This window comes from Amblyomma maculatum, chromosome 9, assembly GCF_055883805.1.
Source record: "Amblyomma maculatum isolate TAMU_Amacu chromosome 9, ASM5588380v1, whole genome shotgun sequence".
Taxonomy (NCBI): Eukaryota; Metazoa; Arthropoda; class Arachnida; order Ixodida; family Ixodidae; genus Amblyomma; species Amblyomma maculatum.
In genome coordinates, this window is record NC_139352.1 from 11,345,547 (window position 1) to 11,370,200 (window position 24,654).

At 44.0% G+C, this 24,654-nt stretch overlaps 2 protein-coding genes across 4 annotated transcripts in view; one reads left to right on the top strand and one right to left on the bottom strand.

Moving 5' to 3' along the window:
• Positions 1 to 13,058, top strand: LOC146178297 (uncharacterized). The gene is made up of 2 exons (XM_084578105.1): positions 1 to 5,515; positions 12,964 to 13,058. Exon 1 carries the CDS (start codon positions 967 to 969, stop codon positions 2,272 to 2,274), a length of 1,308 nt encoding a protein of 435 aa, XP_084434231.1. The 5' UTR covers positions 1 to 966; the 3' UTR covers positions 2,275 to 5,515; positions 12,964 to 13,058.
• NitFhit (ntrilase and fragile histidine triad fusion protein NitFhit) overlaps positions 9,448 to 24,654 on the bottom strand; it is a 21,244-nt gene continuing 6,037 nt past the window's right edge. For 2 of the 3 annotated variants that reach the window (XM_084578103.1, XM_084578102.1), the window contains exons 5-11: positions 24,097 to 24,193; positions 23,110 to 23,211; positions 18,659 to 18,833; positions 17,148 to 17,264; positions 16,160 to 16,305; positions 14,619 to 14,717; positions 9,448 to 12,012 (exon numbers count right to left, since the gene is read on the bottom strand). In XM_084578103.1, the coding sequence (XP_084434229.1) occupies positions 11,920 to 12,012; positions 14,619 to 14,717; positions 16,160 to 16,305; positions 17,148 to 17,264; positions 18,659 to 18,833; positions 23,110 to 23,211; positions 24,097 to 24,193 (829 nt within the window). In that variant the 3' untranslated portion in view covers positions 9,448 to 11,919. Of the gene's footprint in view, positions 12,013 to 14,618; positions 14,718 to 16,159; positions 16,306 to 17,147; positions 17,265 to 18,658; positions 18,834 to 23,109; positions 23,212 to 24,096; positions 24,208 to 24,654 lie in introns of all 3 variants that reach the window. The other variant, XM_084578104.1, reaches the window with a different exon arrangement.

Genomic DNA, 24,654 nt, shown 5'->3' on the forward strand with positions numbered 1-24,654 from the left:
CTGGCGTCGCCGCCGCCGCAGGCGATGGGAATATTTTACTTCTTCTGATCGAATCAGGCAAGTACCACAAACAAATTTAGTATTAAAAAATACTAGCGACAAAATGTGATTTCTGTGCGAAATCTGAACTGCAAGGATTCCGCGGTTTAGCTGGGAGAAGCATTCTACAGCGCGGGTCTAATTGTGCAACACCCTGTATTTCGTGTGTGATTCCTGCTCTCTACCCCGAAAAGAGCCCTATAACCGGGATATCACAGTTATATGGCGACCTCAAGAATTGACCCTTCGGTCGGCGAGGTGTGTGCCCCCATCAAGACATTTGAGACTGAGCAAGCATTCCTCCGCGAGTGGCGAATTCCAATCGCAGAACTGGAGCAGCGCGCACGCTCCATCACAGAACGCCTCAATCCGGCGGAGAGCACGCTCCCAGACTCTGCGTTTCGAATACTCTTGCTCTGGCCGGAGCAAGTAGGTGGCGCTCGCGAGTAAACGGAGACGGAGAAAGTACCCATCATTCCTTGCACTTGCCCGCGCTTTTCGTGCGCTCGCGTCGTCTGCTTGCAAGCCTGCAGCCTTTCTTCCCTTTGATATGGAGGTTACACCAGCCGTTTACGCAATTATATCCTTCTTGCTCGAAGAGCCGAGCGCGGATACAGACGGTAAGACTCCTTCAGCACTTTCTTTAATATGGAAGAAAACTTCGGTTCACGTACCGAATGTTTGCAGTCTTCCAGAGCCGAGCTGTAGCGTGCGCGGCTTTGAGTTTACACGGACGATGGACATATAAATAGTTGATTCTTGATTCTTCGACAGATGAGTGGGAACTGCTGCTCTCCGACTCGCTGTCCTCAAGCAAAGCGAGCGCAAGAGCGCGACGCGAATCACCATCCATGGCGGCGGCAAATACTGATCGTCTGCTACGGAGCGGCGCGTTGTCTCTGAAGCTAACGCGGCGAGCCACCGGAAATGGATGCGCTAGCTAGCGCATGCGCAAGCGTCGCTCGGAAAGTCACGTCACGCAAACTTCCGGTCGGTTCCCCCGATTTCGGCGGAGCAGTTTTGACTGCTCCGCGGAGCGACCCTTGCTCGGCATTTGCTCCCGTTCTGCGTTTGGAAGACGCGATCCGTGTTCCGGATCTGCGTTTGGAAGATTGCTCCGAAAGGAGCAGAAAACGTTGCTCTGGAAGTGCTCCTGCTCTGCGATTGGAATTCACCATTAGGCTTACCCCCGAATCAACTGTAAGCCGGCCATCCCGAGCCAGTAGCCAGGGAGGCCACCCTGCAACTTCGGAGTACTGGGGTGTCTGTAAAGACCTTACCTTTAACCCCGACAAGCCTTCCTGCGAAGGAGAAGTGGTGACATTCAACAGGAAAGCCAAAAATGGAATGCAGCCAAGTTTTAGATGTAACAGGTGCCGCAAGCAGCTTTCACAGCTTCATGGCACCGGTGTGCTTCAAGGGGTGCAAGGCCAAGGTTCTTTTTTTGCCTGTACAGACCGCTTGGGACGTCCAAACGTAAAGTTGTCAAGGCGAGACATAATTTGGATCACCTACTGTATGGCGAAAGAACTGACATCCAGACAGACCCGGGAGCTCGTGCTCAAAGATTTCGAGCTTCACAACGATGCCCGCACTGACTGGCGAAACTATACCCGGGAAGTGCTGCAGCAGGAGCTTCTCCAGCGGCCTCCCATGGGAGGAGTTGGTGAAGAGGTTCAAATCGATGAATGCCTCTTGCGTGGAAAGCGGAAAGCCAACAAAGGAAGGCTTCTATCCGGCGACCATGTTCCTCCAAGGCACCGGAATAACTACGGTGGTGTCGCCGATAACGGTCCGTGGGTGTTCGGGATGGTGTGGTCCCAGACTGGAGAGCTTCGCCTCTTCAAAGTTGACAAGAGGTACGCAGCTACTTTAGGCCCTATCATCGCGGCCAACATCAAGCCAGGAACTACAGTTTACAGTGATGAATGGGCCGCGTACAACTGTATTCCGAGCCTTCAGGACCCAACCGGAGTTCCCCTGAACCTCAACTGGCACACGGTGAACCGCACCATCCATTTTGTCGACCCCACGACCAGAGCAAACACTCAGCGCATTGAAAGCGCATGGCAAAAAATCAAGCGCAAGCTAGTGCGCAACGGCCAGAAGACGTCATCGGCTCTTCTGGAGTCGCACCTCTACTGGCATTGGTGGCAGTCCATCAACGGCCGCACGAAGTGTTCAGACCCTTTTCTGCGCCTAATGGAAGCCATCGCAAGATGCTATCCGCTGTAAAGGACCCTGGCTTCGCCGTCGAAGTCGCCGCTGATCTATTTGCTTCGAAGTCGGGGGCAAACAACGCTGGCTTCAGCGACAGCACCTGCTGTCACAATTTTTTAACCGGTTCCTATCGGAGCCACCAAGAGATGCCTATCAACGACAGCACCTGCTGTCACAATTTTTTAACCGGTTCCTATCGGAGCCACCAAGAAAGAGATGCCTATCAGCGACAGCACCTGCTGTCACAATTTTTTAACCGGTTCCTATCGGAGCCACCAAGAGATGCCTAGGCAGAGTCGTCGCTGTCCGCTCCGGCCCCACCCTCTCTCTGGTCACTCGTAGTTTCTTACCAGTGCCACGTCTCCAGTCTAATCTTCTAACCTCAGTTAACTGTACACGACTTGCTACACATCGGAAGTAAAATCAGAGCACGCGAAATTCGCAGCTGCGAAGGTCAGAAGTATATATCAGAGCACGCCGCCAAGGCTACCACAAGCGTCGCAGCCGCTAAGGCTGCCATAAGCGCCGTCGAGGTTATGTAACGGCAGCCGGAAAACAGGTATGGCTACTATAAGCGCCGTTGAGGTTATGTAACGCCAGCCGGAAAACAGGTATGACTACTGTAAGCGCCGTCGAGGTTATGTAAAGCCAGCCGGAAAACAGGTAAGGCTACTATAAGCGCCGTCGAGGTTATGTAACGCCAGCCGGAAAACAGGTAAGGCTACTATAAGCGCCGTCGAGGTTATGTAACGCCAGCCGGAAAACAGGTATGGCTACTATAAGCGCCGTCGAGGTTATGTAACGCCAGCCGGAAAACAGGTATGACTACTGTAAGCGCCGTCGAGGTTATGTAACGCCAGCCGGAAAACAGGTAAGGCTACTATAAGCGCCGTCGAGGTTATGTAACGCCAGCCGGAAAACAGGTAAGGCTACTATAAGCGCCGTCGAGGTTATGTAACGCCAGCCGGAAATACAGGTAAGGCTACTATAAGCGCCGTCGAGGTTATCTAACACCTGCCGGAAAACAGGTGAGGCTACTATAAGCGCCGTCGAGGTTATGTAACGCCAGCCGGAAAACAGGTAAGGCTACTATAAGCGCCGTCGAGGTTATGTAACGCCAGCCGGAAAACAGGTGAGGCTACTAAGCGCCGTCGAGGTTATGTAACGCCAGCCGGAAAACAGGTAAGGCTACTATAAGCGCCGTCGAGGTTATGTAACGCCAGCCGGAAAACAGGTAAGGCTACTATAAGCGCCGTCAAGGTTATGTAACGCCAGCCGGAAAACAGGTAAGGCTACTATAAGCGCCGTCGAGGTTATGTAATGCCAGCCGGAAAACAGGTAAGGCTACTATAAGCGCCGTCGAGGTTATGTAACGCCCGCTGGAAAAACAGGTGAGGCTACTATAAGCGCCGTCGAGGTTATGTAACGCCAGCCGGAAAACAGGTAAGGCTACTATAAGCGCCGTCGAGGTTATGTAACGCCAGCCGGAAAACAGGTAAGGCTACTATAAGCGCCGTCAAGGTTATGTAACGCCAGCCGGAAAACAGGTAAGGCTACTATAAGCGCCGTCGAGGTTATGTAATGCCTGCCGGAAAACAGGTGAGGCTACTATAAGCGCCGTCGAGGTTATGTAACGCCAGCCGGAAAACAGGTAAGGCTACTATAAGCGCCGTCGAGGTTATGTAACACCCAGCCGGAAAACAGGTATGGCTACTATAAGCGCCGTCGAGGTTATGTAAAGCCAGCCGGAAAACAGGTAAGGCTACTATAAGCACCGTCGAGGTTATGTAACGCCAGCCGGAAAACAGGTAAGGCTACTATAAGCGCCGTCAAGGTTATGTAACGCCAGCCGGAAAACAGGTAAGGCTACTATAAGCGCCGTCGAGGTTATGTAATGCCAGCCCGAAAACAGGTAAGGCTACTATAAGCGCCGTCGAGGTTATGTAACGCCAGCCGGAAAACAGGTAAGGCTACTATAAGCGCCGTCGAGGTTATGTAACGCCAGCCGGAAAAACAGGTAAGGCTACTATAAGCGCCGTCGAGGTTATGTAACGAGCACCGTTAATTAGGTGGTAAGAAAATGACAAAATCGAAGCGTCCCTGCGATCTCTTCGTTATATCCACTATTTCGTAACAGATGGTGAGGCTATACATATATAGCGCGTTGCACAATTAGAGGTGCGCTGTAGAATATGCTTCTCCCAACTAAACCGCGGAATTCTTGAAGTTCAAATTTCGCACAGAAATGGCATTTTGTCGATGGTATTTTTTAATACCAAGTTTGTTTGGGGTGCTATCCTGATTCAATCAAAAGAAGTCGGATGTTCTTGTCACGTCAAAGCCCACACATCGACATAGAAACACATCTTGCAGTAAAACAGATTTCATCATGTTTCGATCAAGCGCTGCCTTATTTCCTCCGGCTGCACCTCAGATCCTTCAGGCCATGACGGCAAGCGCTGCAGCTAGAAAAAACTTTGCCGACCTGCTGTTTTCAAACAAACCACTAAAGAATAAGTTTTGAACGGTGCAGCAAATAATGAATTATGCACGGCAATCGCAGTTTTCCACTTCCATAGAGTACGAAATCAGCGTTAGCCGGTATTACAAATCGATATGGTCAGTGTGAAATGGCCCTCGGATTTTTTGGCAACAAAACATGACTGCAGAGTCTGTGCCAACTTCCAAAAGGCATATTCATTGCTTCGTCATATCCATTTTCTCATTAAAAACACTTTACCTGCAACAATATTATACTATACATATGCTTGGAGATGCATAAATATGTCACTCTAATCTGCTGGGAGAGGTTTGTACAGTCATATATAGTTGTGAAACCCAGATCAAGCTATGTTTTTCTTCATTTCAGTGGAGGTGAAACGCAAGGCGCGCAAGTGTATTGTGCAATGTCAATGCACATCAAGGAACCCCACAGTGATCGAAATCATCTGCATCATTCTTGCATGAAGCAATGCATGCTGGGTAATCCGCCATGTTATCGTTTGCAGCAGACGATGCAGCATGGCACTGCTGCACTAGCCTCGTTGTTACTAGAACATTGGCCTCGTCTAAATGGCTACCAATGGCCATGTAATGTGCGCAGGCGATGCTGGCATAATCGGACAGGCAGACTGCGGGTTTTTCACGATTCCAAAATACGTCTGCACGAGTGCGAAAAGGCAAATGATCCCTCTAGCGACGCCGACGCAAATGGCTCGCACGGGTCAACAGACGCGAGATCGACGCGCTAGCCCGAGTAAGTATCAAACTAGTCACCAGAACTAGAAATTAGGATCAAACTAGTGGCCATAACTAGAAATCATGAATGCCAGTGATGTCGACAGATGACCAAAGTCCAAATGCATAGTGTAGTTGTCCGCGTGTAGCTTGAACAGGTCTGCGTCGTTCTGCTCAGCATTTCGCCATAGCGAGCCCGATACTGCAGCGTCGACGCATACCACAAGAGCAATGTGTCACATTGTTTCAGTCGAACATTATTTTGATGTTGTTAGTCCTTTTTTTTCTAATGCTTTAGCAATGTTACATATAAAGGTTGTTATAATGTTTTGATAAATATTTAAACAATATGAATGTAACACTTATGCAACATAAATGTAACATTCTTGTAAATGTAGAGCAAACACGCACGAGCATGTAGGCCCACCGCTCGTGATGGTACACAGCTTGCACACTTTGCAATGACCACAACATAGTACAACAACTCCATAATACAGCACAACTCCTACACTCACCTCTGAATAACTATCATAGAGTAAACCTTTTATATCTATCTCTGACGAGTATTCCATATGAGTGATAGTGGCGAATAGATAATGAGCAAAAACTGCCAACAAAATATTAGGGCTGTGCTAGCACTCTCATAGCTCATAGCTCTAGTTGCAAAGAAGTGTTATTGAAGAAACATGGTTACTGGAAGAAAAAGGGCAAATGTTGCGCCGAGACTGTGTTTGAAATATATATGCTAAGTTGCTTTATAGTTATGATTCAAATATTACTTTAATGTTCATAACACAAAATTGAAACTTTTGTTTGTAACATTAAAATAATGCTTATAATGCAACATATAAAACATTATATAACATTGTGATAACATTCAAAAATCCATATTATTATAATGTCTCAATTGATTGTTCTACTGAAGTTGGCTTTATGTGACAAAACTTGGGCAACCTTCAGGAACAGCAATTTTATAACATTATTCTAATGTTGGTGCTACATGGGACGTTGCTGAGGAATCTATCGACATCTTGCACGCACGTAAGGACAGCGCAGGAGGAGCCGCGTGTTTGTTTGGTGGACCGTCGAAAACGACAAGGCACTCGGTCAGTTTTAGTCGGTTTAGCCTGGTTGCGCTGCCCGCTGTCAACAACATGGCGGATTACCCAGCATGTATCGCTCCTCTTTGAAGCAAGCTTTATGGACCGAATTTCCCTCTCTATTCAAGAGTGCCTCGAATTGTGATGAGAGGTATAATTATAGCCAAGGAGAGAGCACTCAAATTGCAGAACCTGCTAACATCCTAGCTTCATTGTCAAACGCCACCACCAACACCCTTTCTTTTTTTTTTGTCTAGAAAAGTAGGGCAGCAAATAAACTGCAGCAAAAATTATTCGCCTTTCTCACAAGAGATAACGCAAAATGGGAGTCCTCGGCTACATTTTCGGGAATTTTTCAAATGCCCAAAATTTTACATTTCAGTTGTGCCCATTTTATCTTCTTCACAATGGGGATGATAGAAAGAAGAGCATAATTACACGGCTGCCACTATTGGCCGTATGCCTACCTTTAATAAAAAAAAATGCTCAAGTTCCACCCATCGTCCTGAGTTGTACAGAGATCACAAAAAAATATATATATGGGGGACACTTCAGCTTTGGCTTAATTAGTATGACACAACATCGTTGGCTCCCATCAGCGGCTAATGCTAATCAGTATACAGTATTCACGGTCAAGCGGGTAACAAAGCGTGTGCGGTTCGCACTTGCGGATGCTAAACAGTGCACGCGCATGCCTAGGTGTTACCTGCTCGACCAAAAATCGCTCAAACGGTGCCTCTAATACTGCACGCATCCTCATTACAATAGCAGGAACTCGTAAGCTACTTTATGTGCAAGAGAACCTGACATATACACTGCGTGGCCTAGGAGTAGCGTGTCTGACTCGGTATCCAAATGTACCGATCGGTGGGAGGTCATCCACGCACATTGTCTTGAACCAATAGAAGATCGAATGATATATATATGGGTTGTATAATGAAGAACGTGGAATCCAGCAGATGTAAAGCACGCTGCTCCCACTATTATGTATGTTTTTCTTGCACAATTTAAGTGCATGATTACAAACACGTAAAGTTCCGCGGTTCCTGCAGTTTCAACTCCTTTCTCGGGCATTTGGCGGTGCTTGATATGGGCGTGCCATCTTTTGCAACTAGGCGATAGCAGACACATACATGTCGGTATGTGATACCCATGAATTGATTCCCCCAGGCAACGCACTCTCTTTGAAGGTCTGCTTGCTGGCGCACTACTGGAGAAGCTGCGCATCGTGCACTGTAGGTTTTTTTTTGGAATGCCCGTCACATTCTGTCAGTGATGAGCTGGCCGCGGCGACGGCAGTGAGCCGCTCGTCACCAAGGTCGGCCCTCCGCGCTCAAGGCCAAAGTGTGCCTCTGGAATGTCGCATTTCGAGTTCGTACAAATAAGCTCCACGAAAGTTCGCTGTCGCTATCCTAGAGTGCACATAGCGCCATGATGGCCATCGCAGTCATGACAACGCATTGGTAGCCGGGTAGCCTCTGGTGCACATGAAGCTAAACTGTAAAGTTATGAAAGAATTTGCACTTGCAGCCATCATGATCTCCAGCGTATGAACAACGGCAAGTGACCCACTGTATATCATGGCACCTTTTACAAAACGTGCTGTATCTGCTCAAGCTGAGCGCCTGACATGAATAAAGCCTACAGCTACTCCACGTCGTGAAGCACTGTAGCAAGATTAGCGGCCACCATTTAAGTATTACACAGGCCTGTCTTCCACGGGCCGGAAGGGCCTTGCAGGTCTCTGTTTATGCAGAGCCCTCGCCTTACTAATCGGCGCCCATCGTCCCGGGCCCCACCATATTGCTCACTAGATGGCTATCGTGTGCACCTGATGCAAGATCCCTGGAAGCGACATCGCTGCTTTATTGCACTTGTTCACAAGAGAAAGAGGAACAATTAAGGGAGGCAGGAGTGTTAACCAGAATTTTGTTTCGGCTGGCTGCAAAGCACTGGAAATAAAAAAGGGATGAGGGGACGTGAAAGGGAAGAGTTCTGGGGCAAGGAACGCAGTCACAATTTATCCCTCAAGCCAGTCGTGCAACAATGTCTTGCAGCCCTTGAGGGCTGTTAACTGCTGTCGTCAAATGCAGTCCGAAAATTTTACTATCCTCTGTCAGAAGGCAAGGATTAAGGCAACCAGGGCACAATGCAGCATATGTCTTCCAGTCAAAAAAGAAAGGCCCAGAAAAGTAGGACTGTTTATCGCATCCACAGTTCACAAACAGTACTGTCGGCTGAAATTCGAAAATTCTGATCTGATTATATATAGGAGTTTGACTTCTTTGTTTCAACTGATAAAAGCATGCCGAATTCAGCTTTCAAAGTTTGGTTTTAATGGACAAAGTTCAATACTCTTCTCATGTAGCTGGCTATCGAGTTACATGCAGACAACACTGAAAATTTGCTATAGTACATAGGAAAACAAGAGGCATAAGGTGGCAGCAGTGCTATTGGATAAGCAGCAGAGCTGTGCGATTAAGGATATTCCTCCTCTAACTCACAAGCCTCTACAGACAGTGAACCACCTCCTAGATAAACATTGTTTGTTCACTGTCAACGCTGGCTTACAGCAGTAGCCATTTAAGTAGGTTTCAACCACCACAGAGGACGCTGTGACATGAATTGTATCAGTGTCTTGAAAAGTGTCATGTTCTGGTCAGTAGCAACAATTAATCGCAACAGTTCCACTGCTGCAGACCACGTTATGCTTCGCCCACTAGCTCAACTAGGACACCACCACCTCATTCTTAGAAATAATCCATTTCACTTTTGTCTGCCATCTATCTCACATAACTTGCATTGTTGCTTTAATGACGTAAGAAATTTCTTATACAAATACAGCTCAAAATATGATCGTTCATGCTTTTAATAGCAAACAAACTGTTTATGCTGACAAAAATGCCAAAACAGACTCCAGGCGATTTTTCATCATGCAGGGTTGTCCCAATAAATACAGAAGTCAGCTATTTATCGAAAACAACAACAGAAAAAAATAACGTGTTGTGAAATAAATGTTGAAAAAAAAGAATATGTCGAACTTTCAAGAAATAAAACCGAGAAGTCCAACCCATGATAATATCCCATTTCATAGAACTTCCATGGTTAAAGTCCCAATAATTAGGTCTCACAATTTCTAATAAGAAAAACAATAAAGCAGCAAAGCCAGGAAAATGAAAACATTTCAAAATGCAAACTTGTCTCGTTCACTCGTAAGCGTTCCCCTCTACAGACCTGTTAATCAATAAATAATGTTCCCCTGCAAAAAGTTTCTGAATATAAGTATCTCGGCATATATTTCACATCTAACCTTACGTGGACGAGACAAGTTGAGCATATTACATCGAAAGCCTGCAGAATGTTTAATTTTTTAAAGGGTAATTTCAACAAAGCGCAGTCAAATGTCAAGCGTCTCCTGTATTTCACTTACATAAGGCCAATTCTTGAATATGCATGCCCTGTATGGGATCCCCAGTTTATTTACTTATCTGACATGCTCGAATGCGTCCAAAATAATGCTGCCAGATTTGTGTCTAACAATTACAACTTTTCATCTAATGTCATGTCTATTAAACATCATCTTGGTTGGGAATCATTAGCTCACCGCAGAAAACATTTCAGACTGCAGATCATGTATCGCATTTATTTTGAAAAGCTCAGCATTGATAAAGATCGGTACCTACTTCAACCTCACTTTTTATCTAGACGACTTGATCATCAGTGGAAAATCCGAGAAATAAAATGCCAGACAGATGTGTATAAAACCTCGTTCTTTCCACTGACGATCAATGAGTGGAACCGATTGCCAGCTGGCATCACTGAGTGTTGCACTGAAAATTTATTTCGGGCTTTTTTATCGGATGTGTGACGTGGCGCCCAGTTCTCTAGCGTGTGTTTCCTTCATTACTTTGTTTTTGAGTGTTTTCATCACTTTGTATGTCGCGCAGTTGTCCCCTTTAGATGCATGTTTCTCATTCTGCATTATCACTTGTGTCGTGTTATTTTCTTCATTCTTATGTATTTTATTGCACCACTGGCGTTCCCAGCAAGATTATTTGTCATCTCCCCCCCTGCAATAATGCCTTCGGGCGTTGCAGGAACCTGTAATAAATAAATAAATAAAAAAAGCTTGACCCATATCATGACGTTACAACAGACAAAAATGTCATGTCACCGGTACTCTCTCATGTGAGCACTATTTCACTAAACCAGTCACTGTGACAGCTTAAGGTACTACTATATTTATCTGAAACAAAAAAAAAGAAAAAAAAAAACGAAAATTTTCTTTCAGCAAATGCAGAACAAATAATGTATGCGTGCGACTTATGACGGCACACATGTAGAGGTCGCACTAACTGAGGCCACTAAATGGAAAAATTTAAGATTTTCCCCAAAACAAAATACCTCTTGGCTGTGAAATGCGGCACACAGGATCAGAATTTCACTGAAGAGACTACTGTGAAACCTTCGGTAAAATACTTGGAAGTAAAATAAAAGAAGTTGCCCTTTCATACCAGAGTTCATATCAGCTGAGATGTGCTTTGATCTTGAGGGAAAGGTTAAAGAGGAAAAATGTACAATCCAAGCATATTTCAGAGGCAACGAATCAAGTTCCTCAACTAACATGTTTCCCCTTAAAACAACATAGTTTTAGGCCATTACAGCAGCAGCCAAGGCACAAGCTATTTGCAAGGCATCACAGACCATTCATCACAATCTTACACACCTTTGGCAAGTGCCATAGAGCTTCCGATGGAGCACCTTTACAAAGGCAGTTATGTATTTTTTTTTTCCATCACTAGTACCTGTACCAGTGAGTGAATTTGTTAGTGGCATGCACATATAGAATGTAGCCAGTGAAGGCAGGTTTAACAGACTTAATCTTGCTGAACACCTTCCAATCTTATTCCCTTCAGCTCTACTGCCATTTCTGAAAATCAATGCCTTCATTCACACGGACTGCACAGCTGATACCCTGACCACAGAGTGCTGTGGTTTTTACACAGCCAAGCATGCGGAAGCGTACTACCAGAAGATGTCACTATTATGCTGTTCACTGGGCTATGTAAAAAAATGTGCAAGAGTGGGCAAAATGTACAAACAAAAAATATTCAATGGCTGTGACTTTTAAAGTCGCATGTAGCTGTTTTTCTACTGATACCATTTTCCATCAACAAAAAAATGCTCGTCAGAAAGTATTTGCAAAATCATGTCTATTGATGTAATTTACAGACTACACTTGACTGAGTGCTAATGCACCCATAACATGTGAAATGTGTGTACATAACTTTCAATGTACATTCCCTGCTTCCATAAACAAACATCAGCGAAATAATGCCCTAAGTTGGCGTGCTTCTTCAGCCATCTCCTCGTTGGTCCTTTTTGGTTTGCTTTCATCTTTGTCATGTTCTTGAAGCTGCAAAAATGTGCAAGGCAAGATTTTCACAAGATCCACTTTTGAGACACTCATTACAAAACTGACAAGCTGGAGAAAGACCACGGGTTCAATTTTGACAGCATTTTGTGCGCTAAAGGTGTGGTGTCTAAATGTATACCATATACTAACATTTTTTAGACATATTGGTACCATTTATAATTTTATTTATTTCTCTCAATAAAAAGAATTTACAATTTAAATACGGTAAAACTCCAATAATTTGAACTTGCATAATTCGAAATCCCGGATAATTGGAAAATTTCTGCGATCCCATAATTTCTAATGTGAATTTAACCGTACAATCCGAAGCAGCCACCTGCACCAACCCTGTTCATTTAACCGTACAATCCGAAGCAGCCACCTGCACCAACTCTGTTCATTCGAAGGTGCTTTGATGGAATGCTTGATCCCAATTTCGCCGCAAACCAATGAAGCGACAGCACCTCGGAGCCCCGAAGTGGCACCACAAAGCGATGATAATGCTTGATATGCCGTAGCGTTCCAACCCTAGAACTCCTAGCACAGAAAAGAATTGTAGGGGAACTTTGGAACACTGTAACTGCAATGAGGCAAAAGCCACTATTGCGTGATGGTTCGAAGCCCTCCACTACGGCATCTCTTTCCCTCTTCACTTACACCTTACTGTTTTTCCTTACAGCTCGGTTAAGGTGTCCACAGCAATTGCAGCAAATTGTAACAGCAAACTGCAGCAAACACGAGAACAAGAAGATATGCTATCTGTTACTCTCGAGAATGAGTGTTCTGTTCATTCACCAAGATTGGTTAAAAAGGGGGATAGTAGTGGAAAGTTTTTTTATATCTAAATAAGGGAATGCATGTGTTAGTGATCCTTTAGTTAGCCTTTCTGGAAAAAAAATAGTTTTTTTTTTTTTTTTTTTTTTTTTTTTTTTTTTTTTTTTTTTTTTTCAGATACACGAATGAAGAATGCATGGTAACTTTTTCCAGCGCATGGGATGACACATGACTAGTCGGCATCGATGTTTGTGTAAATAAAACCTTTCAGTTGTGAGTAAGAACTGTGTCCCCTCCTTGTAATCTTGTGTGTAGCACTTTTGTTATTTCGAGAAGAATATACACCAACTTGCTCAGTTCTCTGCCTTGATAGGTGTTCATCATTCTGCGGTGTCCACCCAGAAGTATACTGCACCTTCCTTTTTCTAAACCCGACATAAAAGAAAAACTATCAGAACCTGATTTTGATTTGATTAGGTGTAGGTGTCTACCATTTCATGGTATCCACCAAAAAGTATATATTGTACCTTCCTTCTCCTAAAACCTAACTTAAAGAAAAAGATATGAAAAAAATTGCAGATTGAAAAGGTGGTGTTACAGGGATTATCACGGCTACCTTATAGCTTTTCCTCATAAAATTAAATTTAAAAAATGCTTAAACCCCCACAAATTTTTCTTTTTTTCATGTAACCTGTTAGCTCCTGCGCTAGGTGCTTGTGTGTGGGGGGGTGGGGAGCTAACTTGGCAGAGTGCAAGTGCCCTTGACAGAGGTGCCAGCAGCACCTTGCTCAGCTCGTCCAGTTGTGCCAAGCCTGTTGGTTTTCAGTATGTTTGCTTTATCACGCTGCAATTGGGGCGTGCGCTGTCCGCTGCCACAAAATCATTGGAACGCATGATAGCAGCAAGAGCCCTTTGAAGCCAATGATGCTAAAAGCCAGCATCATGATCAATGCTGACCGCATACTTTCATTGATAATTGATGGATGGAGGGATGAGGGTGGAGGTGGGTACACCCAGCATGTTCAATTTTTATCGGGCCCAATGACTTTGAATTACCAAGCTTTTAATGCATTCTTTAAGCATATCAGTCATCCCGTCTCATGATCAACTCCTAGCTATTTTTTTTTCCTTAACTCTGACTCACACCTACAACATAAACATAACCACCAGCTGATAAAAAAACCTGAGCATTCCTAATTAAAGATAACTAGTTACAGCATGAGGCTAACCCCAACCACTTATCATTCTCAGCCTGACTGTATACCCACTGCAGTGCAAAGGCCTCTCTCATATCGCTCCAATTAACCCAGTCGTGTGCCAGCTGCATCCATTTGACCCCTGCAAACATTCAAATTTCATCCAACTACGTCACTTTCTGCCGCCACCTGCTCTACTTGTTTTCCCTTAGATTCCTTGCCTTCGGATTCATGACTTGTACCTGCCCATTTCTTCTTCCTATCTCAGAAGAACCACTTTAATCTAATGTCAAAAACATTGTTCTACATACATGGTAACTATTTATTCCATCTACATACACACAATGCAAAACATTGTGTCATGAAAATGATGACTGGAGAAGTGAAATACAAAGACTCAATAACCATGGCTATTCAAAACAGGTGTGATGTCACTAATCCCTAGTTTACTCACTTACCACCCTTACTCAAAGATGGTTAGTTGGTTAGTTGGTTGGTTTGTGGGGTTTAACATCCCAAAGCGACTCAGGCTATGAGAGACGCCTCTCAAAGATGGAAGTTGGAGAGGTTAAAGAGTACTTCTTCGTGGTTGGAACCAGCTGCTGTACATAAGTGAAGTTCGAGAGCAGAGCTCACCTTGACATAGATGTTGTCATTATGACTGAAGTCACCCGGTTTCCGTGGAAGCACGTGGACGTGAATGTGGTGTATGGACCTCCCCGCATCCGGTCCATCCTGAAGCATGCACATGCAAAGCATTCTTGTTGGTATTGCAACTACACAGGTCAAGTATTGTCCCTGCCCATCAATACCAAGGTGGTGAATGACAATAGAAGCACTCGGAAGGATATCCCTGCGAGGTCGAGAGGTAGTGCAGGCTTAAAAGAGTGGGAGCAGTCTAGGAAGTAACTGGAAAGCTCATGACAGCTTTGATGACAAAGAAAAAGAGAGTATCATGGATTAGAGCAGGGCAGGGGTTTTCAAACTTACTTTCTTTGCCTCGAGAAATCCCAATAGACACCAGTATGAGTCAGAGAACACGCCACCCCTCTTTGCTATCGTAATCGGGTGATGTTGCTTGTGAATGGACTGGTTCTGGTTTTTTCTGCAGATTAGCTCACTTTGTGTAAACATTTGTTTGCCTTCTCGCTTTTGACCAGTTGGCTTGTTATTAAATGCACATCTCCAACTCATGTTTAGACCTTTAAGAAAACAATGCAGAAAACTGCAGTCACAAGACCACAGCCTCACAGCCCAAGGACTCCACTGCAGATGCTGCCTAGGCAGATTGCATGAAACTGAAGAAGGAGCTATGATAAAAAGACCAACACTCTAGAAATCAGTTTGGTCAAACTAGGCACTCTGCCTGGTCCCCATGTTGCAAAAAAGAAGTTGGGATTGCACGAAATTCACAAAAGCAGCTGGGGTTCCGTGACCCCCAGTCTTATAATTGCTGGAATAGAGAATGAGATGTAAGTGGATAAGCTGGCTGAAATTGAGATAAACTGGACTTGCACAGCACATGTAATGAGTAAACACATAATCGGCTGTCTGTCAAAGTGAGTGAGCAGATAGCAACGAAACAGAACAGGAGTTTTGATTTGGAAAAAACTGGGTACAGTGATTACAGTGGGAATGCCCAGGATGCAGTTAAAACTGATGACTACTGAAATTTATACAGAAGAAATGTGAAAGGAACCTTTGTTAGGTAAGTAAACTTAAGTGGTAATCATGACTGCTGCACTGGCAGTTCCTCTTGTATAAAGTAAGTACAAGTGATTGTTGATCGCTTTAAAAGAAGACGAAAATATTAAAACACACCCAGAGTACCCATGTAGACTGTTACATTGAAATTTCACTGTCATATCCCTATTCAATTCCATCAGGAGGGTAACAGAGGCCTTTTTGCATAGAGGCCAATAAAGACATTCCTACTAGCACATAGGCATAGTGAGCCCTTTCATCCAAACACACCCGATGCACACAGTGAACCTCCATAGATCATTTGTTTTCTGACCAGCGATCAACTCCTCCCTCGCCGTAGGCTCATGTTAGTTGTAGCACGTGAAAAACATGCAAACCAAACAGTAGCTGTGACCTTCACTGGAACTGCTCGAAGCACTCAATCAATTCACAGGGAGTGCATTATCCACACGCAAGCGTGGCATGTCACTTGCCTGTATGGAGACAGTGGATGAACTGGCACCAAAGTGCTTCTCTACAACACGCTGCACTTTCTGGACAACCAAGAACAGGTCCTGGACTTCTTCAGTCGAAAGGTCACTCAGCCGAAGCGCAGGCCTGATTGGCGCAACCAAGACATCTGCAGTGACTTGGGTCAAGGAAGCAAGAACTGAAGCAGAGATAGATTTAACAAGCGAAGGGGGGGTTCTCCCTCCCTCCACCAAGCAAGAATAGTTAGAGAACCATGTTGAAGCACATCTATTTTTTGACCAAAAAGTCTCCAGATATATTGTACCAATTCTTCCCAATACAATAAACAAATGAAATATGTTGCCAAATGAAATATTTGAAAGTTTGAACTTCCAGGCTGCCTTACAAAATGTCATGTCCATTTGATACTTACTTTTCTTGTAGTTGGTTGTGCAGACCAATGATGTAGCCTATACCTTTGTTTGTATGTGCCAATAGTGCTGTTAATGATCTTTATGTGCTTTCATTTATTATGTTCGATTTTTTGTGAACAATTTGTGTGCTTTTGATGTACTTTACCCCCCCCCCCCCCCCTTTCCTCCTACAACAATGCCTCTCAGGGCACTGTAAGCACCTCGAATAAATAAATAAACAGAACAGACAGAGAAAACCCTCAAGGACACAGAAATGTCAAGATCTAAGGAAAGCTATTCACGGCCCCTCTGAAGTGCTTGCGCGTGGACACCAAACATTGAGAAATGAACAAGGTGTGTTAAGCTTAATAAGAACCCCTTCCAAACATGATGCACAAAGAAACTAATTTTCAGCTTGATAACATAAAGTATAGGGTGGACAAGTCTTCGAATCAGAACATGCACTGTTGTGATGTAATTAGATATGTAGAGACCCTGAAGTAGGAAACACGTGTAGTGGTATGAATCTGTTTTGCATATCTTACAAGGCAGAGACCAAGTTTAATTAAACAACAGCACTGTTTCATGCCATGGATACGTCCTGGAAGCACAGGCATTTTGTTGACAAAGGCCATGGATAGGGATGACTTGTAGAAGATTTGGGAAGCCAGCAATGTCACCTGACCAAATTGATACTGGTCCTTCTCAGGTAGCCCTGTTTGATCAGAAAACAAGAATGAAAGGACAAAGACATGTAAGGGCAATCCACTTAAGAAGAAACCATGAAGACAAAATGATACTCCTGTTAGCGGGCTAAGCACACCTAAAAGCATGCTTTTTGCTTGCAAGCACTGATTAGGAAACAGCTTTGGAAAACAGCAATACTACGTACAGGTGTGCAGTACGCACACCAAAGACAATGCTGCCACTGGCATATGTCATTGTTATTGCCTTACTATGTTGCAACATGAATTAGAAGTGGGCCACGACACCATCTGGTTAAGCCAAATGTGTGATGTCACTGTCTCAGGTTCTGGCCTTTGTATGCATGTCAGCAATGAAGGTTCTTCACTTTGCATTTAAATAACTTCACTTTTTCCTTTGAGCAGTTGCTTTGTAGCTGTGCCCCGTGAGGTGATTACGTTGGTCAATTCAGCACACATCTCCAGCTGTCACGGTCAGTGCATCAGAAGAAAAGTTGCAAAGGCCCATTCAGTTGTACATATAGGCAGCATCAGAGAACATGGCCAGCCACCATATGCTGAAAACAAAGTGGACCGTTGCCCAGATGTTCTACAGGTGTCACATTTCTCATGGCTTGCATGACATTCATAAGCTTGGCACGCACAGGCATTTTGGAAGCGATATAGCAATGAAGGCGCCCATTGACGACAGCCCGTGATGCTTTGTCGGGGCATGGTATCACAATGGTATATGTCCTGGCTTGTCTTTCTTTCATTACTGTTCTCAAGCACTGTGGCATCAAATGGCCAAGGAACTTCTTCACAGATAACATGCGCGAGTGTTGCTGCTTGAGGCTGCACACATCAGATCACGGGGATGCTTCAGTAGCTAAGCAAAGATGATAAGAAGCACGAACATGTACTTTGGTACTTGCTTAACTTCTCTAATCATATCATGCGCACATTAATTAGCCCATACTCCAAAAATATCATTTTATGTGAAAGACACGCATATACCGAAGCCGTGCTAGTGTGCCATCGTGAAATTGTTGGGAGTGCACCTTGCTGGCAATAGAATGGTACAGAGTTTGAATCCAGACTGGAATTTACGGAACTGTTTCTTAGGTGAAACTTAACTACTTTATAAAATTAAGCCACTTGACAAGTGCACCAACCTTAAATTCATATCAAAAGCCTTATCTTCAATTATTTCCAATCTAGACATTCAAGCAGGATGCGGGCTCCTTGACACTATGCTGGCATGGCGTGAATTTCCTAGCACAACTCTGGCATCACCTCTTCTACTAAAGCTATCACTTTAAAAATGAGCCATATCATATAAGAAGAGACAAGGTTTCAAATATCATATAATAAAGCAGGAAAGACATCTCCATATGGCAGAAGTCCCACGTCTGACGCCACTTGCCATTATCCTTGGAGCTCCAACATGGTGAAAGGTTTCCATACAGGTCAGTCCTCCGGTGACTCCACACAGGAATGGCATGGCGCACTTTTGCAATCAGTTCATGGTCGATCTCGGCCAGTATGATGTTAACATTGTCTGAACATTGGGCCACAACGCAGCCCCATGGGTCGACAACCTAGTGGACAAAGGAAAAAAAAAAGGAGAGCTCTGACAGCCCCCTCTTACCCAGTTCACTGAATGCGCTTCAGCAGCAAAAGCAGCGGGAAGACTACTTTCCAAACCTAACCTTAGGCAACTAGCCAATTTTAACATGAATCAGGGACCCATGACGCAATTCCTGGAGAACACCTGCAACAGGGACACTCACCGAATGTCAACTGATTTTGTGAAAGCTTCACTATGGTTCAAAATAAGGGCTTGCATCCAGTGCTTATTTTGTGCTAGATTGTGATCAGATTATGCATGACATGATTAAATAAGTGCATAGCGTGCATAAACTGTCCACATGGCATATACTGCACATAGTATATTGAAACTAACAGTGAGGAGTATTGCAGACAAAATGTGAATTTAGAGCAATTTCCTTATGTTCTGCAGCAGGTGCTCAATGCTAAGAAGCAGAAAAAAATAATCCAGTTTTGCTGTTTTGCAAAATTACAGCGCATTGTGAAATTAAACACATCCAGTAGAATGTTTCTTACAGTTAAACCAATGAATCCCTAGGGCTCATATTTTACATAGAAAGTCCCGCCACAGTGGTTCAGTGCTTAAGGTGCTTAACTACCAAGCCCAAGGACTCAGGATCGAATCCCGGCCATGGTGGTCGCTTTTCAATGAAGGCGACAAATGCAATGTCATTTCACCCCAAGTGGTCAAAATTTCCAGAGTCGTGGCCTCAGTCGTGGCCGAGTGGTTTGGGCGCCCGCCCCGGCTGCGGGAGGTAGTCAGTTCGAAACCCGCCGCCGGACACCCACCGGTAAAATTGGGTACAAGCATCCCCCGGCCCGGCGCCCGGCTCTTTCAGGGGTGTGCGCTTGGAAGAGGCTCTGCTAACCCTGCTGTGCTCCTTCGGGGGCGTCTCTCATAGCTTGTGTCGGTTCAGCACAGTAAACCCCATACACTAAACCAAATCAATTTGTATAGAAATGAAGTTTGATCGGTAATATTTTATTATACTAAATTTGATTAGGGTATTTCACTAGGGTATTTCAAGGCGCAGCTGCATAGCATGCAAGAAACTGAATGCGGAGTGCATCCCCAAGGTAGATTGTTCGTTTTTCGTGCTCTCTAGCCAAAAAGGACCTGCTATCAAGAGAACAGCAGACAGCTAAACACACAGAAAGAAAATGCAAATTTCGGGCTGTGGCAACAGCATATTGGCTGGTAAACTGAATAGAAGCTTGGATTGACTAAAAGGCAGCATGTAACCTTCAAAAGCTGTTTTTGCACCACTGGCAGCCTGGCTAGCCAAAGTTCTCAACAAGTTGGAGAGGGAATATTGAGCCTAGACAAAGAGGCGCACCCAGCAAAAAACCAAGGAAAGCATTTCACAAGCACAGAAAAGGGCACTGGACAGCTGGACGGCTGTCGTGTTGAAAAGGATGGCCTAACGTATGCACCAATCCACTTTGATTTATTAATTTAGGCCATAAATTTTAATAGCGTGTTTTTAAATCACTGAACTCTCTTTCTCTCAGTTTGCACTTTTTGCAAGAATACAACCATTAGGAAAACTACCATTTCCAAACTCTTTCGTTAAAGACTGCTTTTAAGCTAGCTTCTAGGCTGAAATTTTATTGGGAACAAGATAAGGTACTTATTGGATTTCTAATTCTTATCTAAAAAAAATATATATATATAAAATATATGACATAATATAACAGCAAAAAAAAATTATGTTTGTTATTAAAGTGCTCAGATTTTTACAAAGACGTCATAAACAACTCGCAATCAGCCTTATCGTGCACAATGAACTACCTAAAAGTTATCTAAGCACAAATGGTTAGTACATCTTTATGATTTTTGAAATGACAGTTTTCCTAAGCTGACACACATAATTACTCATTATGACTGCTAAAAGTCTTGTTTGCACTGAGGTGATGAAACCTGGAATACATTTAATTAGGGGAAGATGAGGCATCTGCGAAAATTTTAGCGAAATTGGTGCAATAGTTCAAAAGTTGAACCTTTAGCCCCACATCCCACCTTAATGTACCCAACCGATGCACAATGAGGCCATTCAACCTCTGTTAGCGTCGGTCATTATCACTATGCCGCTATGAATGTCCCACAGGTTTTACAGCCGTGGCAGCGTGGAGTAAATTATGCTTTTCTGGTGACCTGCTGGGCAAGCATTGTCCCAGTATGGCACAACCATACACACCAGTGTTCACTAAACATCCAAAAATGTCCGTTGCCCAGCCATTAGATTTCCTTCTTTGCAGGTATTTTTCATCCAGTGGAAAGTGCAACACTGGCCAAACTGGCTGATGTATCGGTGAGAGCATCAGGAAGCATGCGTCTAGGCTGAAATCCACAGACAATCGTTTGTGGATTTCAGCTCTTATGACATGAAAGTAAATGTGAGGCGCAACTAAACAAATAGAAATTTGAAGCAAGAGTGCATAAAGAACCACACAAGCAATGGTCACTGCGATGAAAGCCGGCCTTTGTGTCAGCAGCCCATCGACTGCCCTCACCAAAAAAGTATATTCAGGGTGGAAAGCCCTTATTCTATACCTTGCCAGCTACCAAACGAGGAACAGTTTCGACCTTTTCGTTTTAATGTGATGGTCTTAAAGACGTTGTTACCCAGAAAATCCAGCGTTGGTGTTATCATTGCTAGCAAAAAATCACAAGCATGGCGCTGGCGGATGGTAGCTGGCTGCTAGCGTGGCCTAGCACTGATGCTTCAATGGTTCTTGCGAATTAGAGTCCACATGATATCAGAAAGCTAGCAGGAGCTGCCAACTCAGGTAGCCCAATTTAGAGGTGGGAAGGTGGGTTAAGAATCAACCTTCCAATGCTCCCGGATGCCAAATAAGTGCATGCGACTGAGGAGTCGCTATCACATTATAATACCCTTAAACCCTCCAACGGACAAATTTTTTTTTTCCAAATTCCAGCCAGAATGGCGTTTTAGGACCCATACCACCCTCTGGTGACTGAACAAATATTGGTTTTAAAAGAGTCTTACTCGCTGAAAATAGACATACAGTAACAAAAAAACTGGAGGGGGCACTTTGGACCACTAAATGTGGTGAGGCGAAAGCCTTTATAGTGCGGTGGAAGTGCCTAAAGTGGATTCGACGTGCACAACATTTCTAGGTATTTTTCCCATTGTGCTACCGCTCTCTCCCCACGGCTCATCGCGCCACCGCATTCTCCCATAACGTCGCGTTGTAGCTAGATGTGCCATGACATCAGCAGCAACAGCCTCCAACGCTAGGCACGAAGAACTAAGATATGTTTCTCACGTGCCCGGCATGGCTAGGTCTGTTAACGTGCTTGCCTGGTGATCGGAGGGTTAGGAGTTCGATTCCCACCAGAGCACGATTTTTTTTCTTAAAAGTTAAACAGTGCGGCGTTCGAGGAAGCGCCAAAGGAAAGGCAAAAGATGACTGACAGCTATAATGTGACAGATTTTGATGATAGAAGGACAACGATGAGTCATTAAAAGCGTTCGCCTTAAACAAACATTGAGCAGGATTCAAGAGCCAGAAATTAATGTCAGCTTGAGACGAGCGTGGCTCGTCCAAGTCCACTAGAGGGCAGAGTTTAAGTGTCTCCCTAGTTTTTCTTTCCTACCACAAGCTTTCTCTGTACTTTTTACGTGTATGTACACTTACGCAACAGCCAAATAGATGCTGTCGTTGACAAAAGAAGCAGGACGAAGGAGGAAATATAAAGGAAGCAGTGAAAAGGCTGAAAGAGAAAAAGTCATCACACAGTAGGGCTTGAGATAAAATTCAACTTCAACTGCCTAGGGTTCCCCAACATGCAATCACACTGCAAAGCACAGAGACATCATTTGCAGCTTAACCTCCAATTACGGTTACTGTTACTAAACAGAATGTAACCTCCAAAACACAGTATGTTTCAAGAACTTGCATAACTGTCACTCATTTAAAGCCAGCAGTAGCCTCACCTTATGCAGTGTTAATAATGCAATGCACAATGCACAGTCTCTGTCAAAAGTGTAGAGCCCAAGGGGTCTGCTTCTGAGCCGTGTAGTGGTGCTGATTTAGCATTAGTGGAGGTCCCTCCCATTGAAGAACGTAGGACAAAGTATCTTACCACCAAGTGATTCGGAACACTGGAACTGCATTACAAGCCACACAAAGTGGCTCACAAGCAGACCCCATGGGCTCTACACTTTTGACAAAGACTGTACATATGCCCAAGATGGCAAAGGGACACAGATGGTTATGGCAACTCCCTTAGCAGCTTACCAATGCATGGCCATACGAGGATCTTTTAGGATTATGCTGACCAACTTGAGCAGCGGACACAATGTAGCACTGGTTTTCAATGGCTCTGGTTCGCATCAATGCCTGCATATGCGAAAGAAGAGAATGCCAGAAATAACTACGAGTGCGGCATGGACCCCCCCAAAAAAATATAGGCAAAATTTCACGCATCAGGTAGGTATTTTTGTCAGTACTCAAAGATAATTTCTCATCACAAGCACACCATACAGTTTTCGCTGATCCCACTGAGACATTTTAAAACGCATATTGCAATTTTGTTTTTGTTATTCTAAAAGAACTGACTGCCAAAAGAAATTATGCTGAACACATTAATTTACCTGAAACGAAATCAACCGTGCTCTTGCATCAGTCGATCCACAAGAAATTGCGAGATTATTTTTTTTGCTTCATTTGCATTTTTAGTCAGCGTGTTCAACTTGTATAGCTTTCCCCTGAATTGTTTGCATGTACACTGTTTGACACTGCTTGCCTGTTATTTTATACTTGCATTTTCTTCACTTGCATAGTCTATTTTTCTTGACCTCTTGGTTCGCTTGCGTCGTAACATTTGCCCTGTCCTGCCATACTTCTCGCTTTTTATCAATGTTTACTTAAGTTTCCTGTGATGCCCTGTTTCCCAGTTCTGCAACATCCTGTTAGTAATAATAGTACTATGCGCCAACACTGCAGCTTTTGTAATTCTGCTTTTTTCTCATCTTCCACAGTGACAAAGCATGCCAGCTGTCTCATTCTCGAAATATGGCTTATGTGGTGTAACGTGTAAGGTAAAAATAAACTTAAACACCATGCCGCGGAACAACAATTTGTTTGAAACAGCACCATTAGCACACAACTCAATGAATGATGAATGAGCAGTTTGTGTAAAGGTCCTACGCAAAGGCAGCAGAATAAACTCAGCATTCGGTTCTGCAATGACATTTCCAAGCGTGTAAAATATTCAGCACTCACCTCCCAGTGAGCCATTCCAGTGGGCACAGTAAATGCTGAAGGATACGTCAAGATATCAGCACCCATTTTAGTGAGGCTGAGAGAGAATTCGGGAAACCTGAGGTCATAGCAGTGGAATCAGTAAGGTCAAGGACACAACTCTGTTGACTGATAACTAACAGTTCAAAAAAAGCTGCATATGAGTGTATAAATTTCATTCTGCAGCATTTCTTTGCCGTTCAGTCACAACACAAAAAGTAAAATACTTTTATCGAGGAATTCAGCCGCAGCATGCGAGTTATCAACTAAATGTGACAGTACTGCAGGGGCTGCCAGTAAATCCACTCACATCAAGCTTAGAAAGGAACTCAAGAGTGTTTAAAAGCAAAAGTAGTTGAATTAAAAGACTACACTATTTGATCATGATAGAGCTAATAAGAAAATATGCATTCTTAAGCTGCTCATTCCATGCATGAGTTGTACTTCTTTTTCTTTCAACAATCTGCCAGCGATGATGTGCTTCTGGTTGACAATGTCTATCCTCATATCACTGAAGTTTACAATGTGATGCAAAACTTC

Excerpts from the sequence above, each read along its gene's own strand:
- LOC146178297 (XM_084578105.1), top strand. The coding sequence starts at position 967 with ATGGATGCGCTAGCTAGCGCATGCGCAAGCGTCGCTCGGAAAGTCACG.